This window comes from Corticium candelabrum, chromosome 18 (genome assembly GCF_963422355.1).
Source record: "Corticium candelabrum chromosome 18, ooCorCand1.1, whole genome shotgun sequence".
Classification (NCBI taxonomy): Eukaryota; Metazoa; Porifera; class Homoscleromorpha; order Homosclerophorida; family Plakinidae; genus Corticium; species Corticium candelabrum.
This window is the reverse complement of record NC_085102.1, coordinates 6,323,389-6,330,293: the sequence shown is the minus strand read 5'-3', so window position 1 is coordinate 6,330,293 and position 6,905 is coordinate 6,323,389. Positions and strand designations below refer to the sequence as shown.

Genomic DNA, 6,905 nt, shown 5'->3' with positions numbered 1-6,905 from the left:
TTGGATCTGTACGTTAAAGTCAAAAAGCTTGTCAGACAGACAGACAGACAGACAGACAGACAGACAGACAGACAGACAGACAGGTAGACAGACAGATAAATTATTCTCATACAGATTCTACTGTTCATATGCTAGGATTTTTTAAATACAAATCAGTCGTTGCAAACAACAAAGTCATTAACTAATGAACTTGACCTTGAATGTCAAAATCAAATAATCTATCTAAATCACCATGATTAGGTGACAGTTTTGAAAGTTTTCTAAGGATAACTTTGGCATTGCATCTTTGCAGAATTGTAGAAAATCTTTTTCTCCAATACGACATGAACATGGAAGCATTAAAATTGGCTTCTGGATTTGCTGACTGTTGTGACAAATGCTGCAAAAAATTCTCTACCTATGTGCCCCACCTCCCAAAATGTTCTATCACAAGAGAAACACATCTTGATACATATCCTCCTGGAACAAGCTCTTCTGAATATTTTTTCATTTTTTTTCTTCTCTTGTCGCAGCAACGTGACCATTTTCCTTGCTAGCCCTCCTAATAATGTCCTGACTCCATGGATGAGCCAGGGACACATCAAGATCCAAATTCTGTCCAGTATTCGGATCACACATTGTAATGTCTGGACGGTCTTCAGTATTGATGTATTGATGTCTTGGTTCTGTTTGATGGGGAAGGTGAAGGTCAGACAGGCACTCACTCCACCCATTTAAGACTGAAATGTGAGACCGCACAGGTCCACCCCATATTTACAGGTTAAAATATGGTATCCGTATTCATCCAAATTATGACCACAATCACACTTTTAATCCAATTGGCAAAAGGTAAAGTCACTCCCAACCTCAGGTAAGACACTAAAGAAAATTCGTTTGTTTTTAAAGCGTGCTTAGTGGAAGTGGGGATGACATCCAGCCATGCACCAGCCCCTCGTCCTTGCAGGGATCTCAACCATGCTGCATCTCTATCAGACTGTGTTTGTATAATAATATCAGTAGCACTATCACTGGCATTCTTTGTGGATAATCGATGCTGTAATTTCTTTGGATATGAGATAAAGTCATCAAGAGACTGTTCTTCTCCATCTTTGTGGTTTGACTTGGGCATTGGTGGTAAAGCTTGATAGGAAGTGGCCACAGTAGAGCCGATTGACCCTAGCAGTAATTTACTGCTTTGAAGATAGTTGACTAAATCAAAAAATGATGAAATCCTCTCGGGTAAGTCTTTCTTGACTTGACACCATGAACATAAGAAAAGCTGCTGGTGAAATTTGACTTATCTGTGTCAATCCAAACCCACCGAATTTGATCTTTATAGTTGCTTGTTTCCAATTGATATCATCCAGATGATTGTAACCTATAATGCTTTCAAACGATGATCTAGTCATATTATCATGTATGTTTGCTGCTGCTTGCAAATCAACAGGAAATATTTGTCTTGCCGGGTAATTCAGTCGAGAAACATGACAGTGACGTAAAATCAACATTGAGCTTTGACTGTCATTCAACTTGACAAGTTCAGAACAAAGACAATCACCATATTTGGCTATATCAATGCATCAAGATCGTATGAAGTCTGAATTCCCTATAGGAGTGTCGAAAATGATAGTTCCATCGTGTGCAACAGAACAGAAGTTGGAAAATTACAACACTCACCAGATAAGCAATACAGTTCACACTTTCTGTCACAAATCTATCAACAAAGAAGATTTGAGATCTTCAAGAATTAATTTAAGGTTTTCAGTTGGCCCAACCACATACACATCATCCCAATATGCAAATATAGTGACTTCATCATGTCGAGTCAATACTTCACATAGAACAGGGTGGATAGTGGCAGAAAACAGAGCCGGACCCAAAGGGTCACCTTGATGAACCCCTTCACTTGATGAGAGTACCTGTACACGTTTGCTGGTGACATAGATTAAGGTAAGGAGTTGGGCTCTCCATACAGTTGCTTGACATGAGAGTATATATTGCAAACTGATGTGCAATTTGTTGTAAAAGGCACTCCCTGGACACTGCATCACTGCATGAGTTAAAGCATTTCTGACATCCGTTTTAAGAATTGACCAATCAGAGTTCTTTCAAGTGGAACTTGAATGTGGTCTGTGAGCAATTCTCCTCCCTCAGGTGTTGCAATACCATGTTGTAGAGGAGAAGAAAAAGAAGAAAAATCAGAAGATTTCTGCTGACAAACTGACCAACAGACAGACAAACAGACAGACAAACAGGCAGACAGACAAACAGACAGACAAACAGGCAGACAGACAAACAGACAGACAGACACTTGTTGTCTATTAGCTGTTACTTTGGTTTCACCTGTATTAGCTTTGATGTATAAAAAAATATGAAAATTTGACAAACAAACAGACAAACAGACAGACAAACAGACAGACAGACAGACAAAGAGACAGACTGCCTGGTTTCTGTAGAGTTTTAGTTTGGTAAAGATTTGTGCGATTGGGACAGTAAAGCTGCTTAGTTGTGTTGAATGTAGCTTTCAATGTCGAAAATATAATATGTATTGGACTGACAGACAGACACAGACAGACAGACATAAAAACAAACTAAATAAACAAATTAAAATAAAAAACAAAGATACACAACCTTGTATCCATCACACAAACAAAATAACACAACACCTCTTTCCCTACAAACTTCCAACTACAAAGCTCACGTGTTGCTAAAATCTCCGCAGCTTGTCTCGTCTTCATGAGACTCTCTTCTGCCATCTTCTGTTGCTCTTGTCTGCGAGCTGCTTCAGCTTCTTCCTCACTCAGTAACACAGCAAGAACTTGACTGCCATCTCTAACACCTTGAACAGCAAGAGACAACCCTACACAAACAGCAACACCCTTCACATCAACAAACTAAAACAATTTAAATCAACTGTCAATGGGTGTGGTCACTAAAGCCCAAAATGGCCACCTCCATGACGTTATATTTTCCTGCCACTATGTTTGTGTGTTATAGTTGCACTTACTGTCGTTGAGCATCTTTGCTTCACTGATCAGTTTCAGTCGCTCACAAGGCACATGAAATACACCAGCGATCCTATGAGATACACGCACATGTACCCGCAGTGACATTTTATATTGACGAACAGACTGACAAAACAGACAAACAAGCAGTCGTTTGTGTAACAGAGAATGCAGGTAGACATGCACGTAAGCAAACCAATCAATAACAGAAAAGCTTGACTAATTGTAAAAAATTATTGATATCAATTATAAAATACCTTTCGGTCAGTGATGACGTCAGATCTTCCAGCTGAGCTTCAACATGAGTAGCTTTAATCTACGTATTTTATCAACAATTAAACAAACAAATTAATTCAATTTTTAAAATTAATATCAATCTTATATACAATTAATATAAATAATATTAATATTAATATTACGTGCATTAAATTTATATTAACTAAATGTTAATATCAACTAACATCAAATACTTTGTTATTACGTTTTCACTCGTATCTCCTCCTGTCAGAGTGACACAAAGAGAGATTTGCTGGTTCGTTTTGAGTTTTCTTGTAGCTAGTTTGTTCACTGAATGAATTCTCAACTCTTCCAAAACTCTGGAAATAACTTCAACAGGCTGTCCAAGCTCACTAGAATATTTCTTCGCTAAATCCTAAAATTTGGTGTCACGTGATGTCATGACGTCATTGTCCGATTGGTGGAATTCTTACCTCAGGATCTTGTCCTTTCTTGCCATCTTGTGTTGTATATGGTGACAACCAAAGTTTCACTCTATCTGCCAAGAGTTTACTGCGAACGCGCGTCTTCACATCGTCATTTTCGTCCATTAGATGTTGACTTGGTGCTAGTCCTGGGCATGCTCAGTACGTATGCCCGAAGTCCAAACCACTAACGCGAGCGTAGGTCACATGGTAATTTGACTGTAGTGTGTAGACCGCAAATATTGTGTATTAAATACATAATTATTAATATATAATTATTAATATATAATTATAAATATATAACTATTAATATATAATTATTAACATATAATTATTAATACATAAATATTAATATATAACTATTAATATATTTTTTGAAACCATATATTTGTATATAAGACAGATAACACAGATAACACATATCCGCCCTAAGGACGGAAGCACAAAGAGTCTAAGTCATAATAATTAGGCAGATAGTCACTAATCAGTCTTGAATTGTACTGCCATAAACGAACAGATAACTGTTCGTGAAATTGCCTGGAAGCTTGGCCCAGAGACAAGCCAGATGATAGAAGAGACTTCTTGACAATTGATCTCAACACCTCCAGACTATGTGCAGCCCACACTCTGTATGATTCCATCACAAGAGGGTAAAACAAACAGCCGTAACTGGAAACGTTAGCAAGATGGCGTTCATCTTTGTCCACTTCCCCAGCCTCAGCAGCAGCACCAGCTTTTATGGCAGCATTAATAAGGTGAGAGGGAGTGAACGAATTCCTCACGGAAATGTCGAAATAAGCAGCCTTGCCTAGGGAAAAGTCGGGATGGAAAACGTCACCTGGTCTTGTCATAGAATGAGAGGAACAGTGTTGTTCTCGACGTACATTGGAGTTGTCTAAGAGCAACCAGTGGAAGATGACGTCACATAAGGCATCATGTCGCTTAATTAATCCGAAGAGGACCACAGCCAAGAGCATGGTCACCAAAAATGTCCAATTCATGACCACACACACACAACGGACTGAGTGTGGGGGTGCTGGAAAAACCGGAATTCCCAAACGCAAACGCAAAGAAGTCACAAATTCACGCGGAGACATGGCCAGGCCTAGACTTGAGTTGGGGATTGCCCTCAACCAAGCCCCCGCATGAGGATATGCGACAGCACTGAAACGTGCCTGTTCTCGCAGACTAACAAGGCTGACTTTAATGCTGAATCTCAAAGCATCATCCAGATCCAGAGCCTTCTGGAAGGAATGTTGTGTAGAAGAAACAGAGGACGAGACAGAACTAGTAGGTGGTAAAAGACTTGCAAGATGTTGCCGGCATTGCACTTCACCAGGGAAAGAGGAAGAATGCTGAGTCCAATCATTTTCTTCATGTACCGGCATGAACGCTGAGTCATTAAGAAGACGGAGAGACAACTGCCGAGAATAGTTGCAGCTGCCAACGAAAGCTGCAGATGAAGATCTAGAGGCCTCACGAAGACCTAGACCACCCAAACAAACTGGAAGAGTTGCCTGTTTCCATGCCAGGTCAGAGACCGAAGAAGAGGATAAAGCCTCTAAACTGTGATGAAGACCACTGTCAAACTGCATCAATACATCATTGATCTTGAAGCCAGGAACCGTTCTAATGATGTGATTCAGCTTGCAAAGGCTCAAACAGCTCCGGAGAAGATGAAGCTCCACCTGAGGATCCTCTAAAGCTGTCAAATGGTCCTGCCAATCCAAAATCTTGTCCACTCGTTGGAAAACAAATTCAGTAACATATGAGGAAGATCCATATACAGGACAACCAAGGAAGTCAGCACCATCATGAATCTGAACACTGCGCTGAATTTCAGTAGCAAATTTGGGGAAATTCTGATCTCCAGAGGGCCAAAAGACCTCACATTTGTTCAAATTGATATGAAGATCAAAGGAGGGACCCTTTGATAACAAGACATCCAAGCGACAAGCAACTGAAGCCCGCTGACCAAGGAAAGAGCCATCGTCCAAATCCATAACTTTAGCTTCAAACTATTAATATATAACTATTAATATATAACTATTAATATATAACTATTAATATATAACTATTAATATATAACTATTAATATATAATTATTAACATATAACTATTAATATATAATTATTAATATATAATTATTAATACATAATTATTAATATATAATTATTAATACATAATTATTAATATATAACTATTAATATATAATTATTAACATATAACTATTAATATATAATTATTAATATATAATTATTAATACATAATTATTAATATATAACTATTAATATAAAATTATTAATATAAAATTATTAATATATAACTATTAATATATAACTATTACTATATAAATATTAATATATAATTATTAATATATAACTATTAATATATGACTATTAATATATAACTATTAATATATAACTATTAATATATGACTATTAATATATAACTATTAATATATGATTATTAATATATAACTATTAATATATAATTATTAATATATAACTATTAATATAAACTATTAATATATAACTATTAATATATAATTATTAATATATAATTATTAATATATAACTATTAATATATAACTATTAATATATAACTATTAATATATAACTATTAATATATAACTATTAATATATAATTATTAATATATAATTATTAATATATAATTATTAATATATAACTATTAATATATAATTATTAATATATAATTATTAATATATAATTATTAATATATAACTATTAATATAAACTATTAATATATAATTATTAATATATAACTATTAATATATAACTATTAATATATAATTATTAATATATAATTATTAATATATAACTATTAATATATAACTATTAATATATAACTATTAATATATAACTATTAATATATAATTAATAATATATAACTATTAATATATAACTATTAATACATAATTATTAATATACTAGTATCCATGGCCCGTTTTTCGTACGGGCAAGACTGTAGTGTAAAGATAGGTTTGTGGACACGTCACGTGCAATCTTTGTTGAAGGTCCCGGATATGCTGTATCAATTCGAATCTTGCTCTTCGCGCTTGTTTCGATAGCAATCGACCCACTCCCCGTGTAGCGCTTGCTGCAGAAAATGTGTAGGTTGGCTTTGGTGCAAATGCAATCAGAATTTGAAGAGAAACGAAAGTGCTAGAAGAGTAAGTTTCGTCGGCAAGAGATATTC

General features: G+C 35.4%; 1 protein-coding gene across 2 annotated transcripts in view; it reads right to left on the bottom strand.

Moving 5' to 3' along the window:
* Window positions 1-3,833, bottom strand: part of LOC134194034 (NEDD8 ultimate buster 1-like) — a 9,635-nt gene extending 5,802 nt beyond the window's left edge. The window contains exons 1-5 of one of the 2 annotated variants that reach the window (XM_062662933.1): window positions 3,695-3,833; window positions 3,466-3,636; window positions 3,242-3,300; window positions 2,987-3,057; window positions 2,681-2,839 (exon numbers count right to left, since the gene is read on the bottom strand). In XM_062662933.1, coding sequence (XP_062518917.1) covers window positions 2,681-2,839; window positions 2,987-3,057; window positions 3,242-3,300; window positions 3,466-3,636; window positions 3,695-3,811 — 577 coding nt within the window. In that variant the 5' untranslated portion in view covers window positions 3,812-3,833. Of the gene's footprint in view, window positions 1-2,680; window positions 2,840-2,986; window positions 3,058-3,241; window positions 3,301-3,445; window positions 3,637-3,694 lie in introns of those variants that run through there. The other variant, XM_062662934.1, reaches the window with a different exon arrangement.
* Window positions 3,834-6,905: the final 3,072 nt, after the last annotated feature.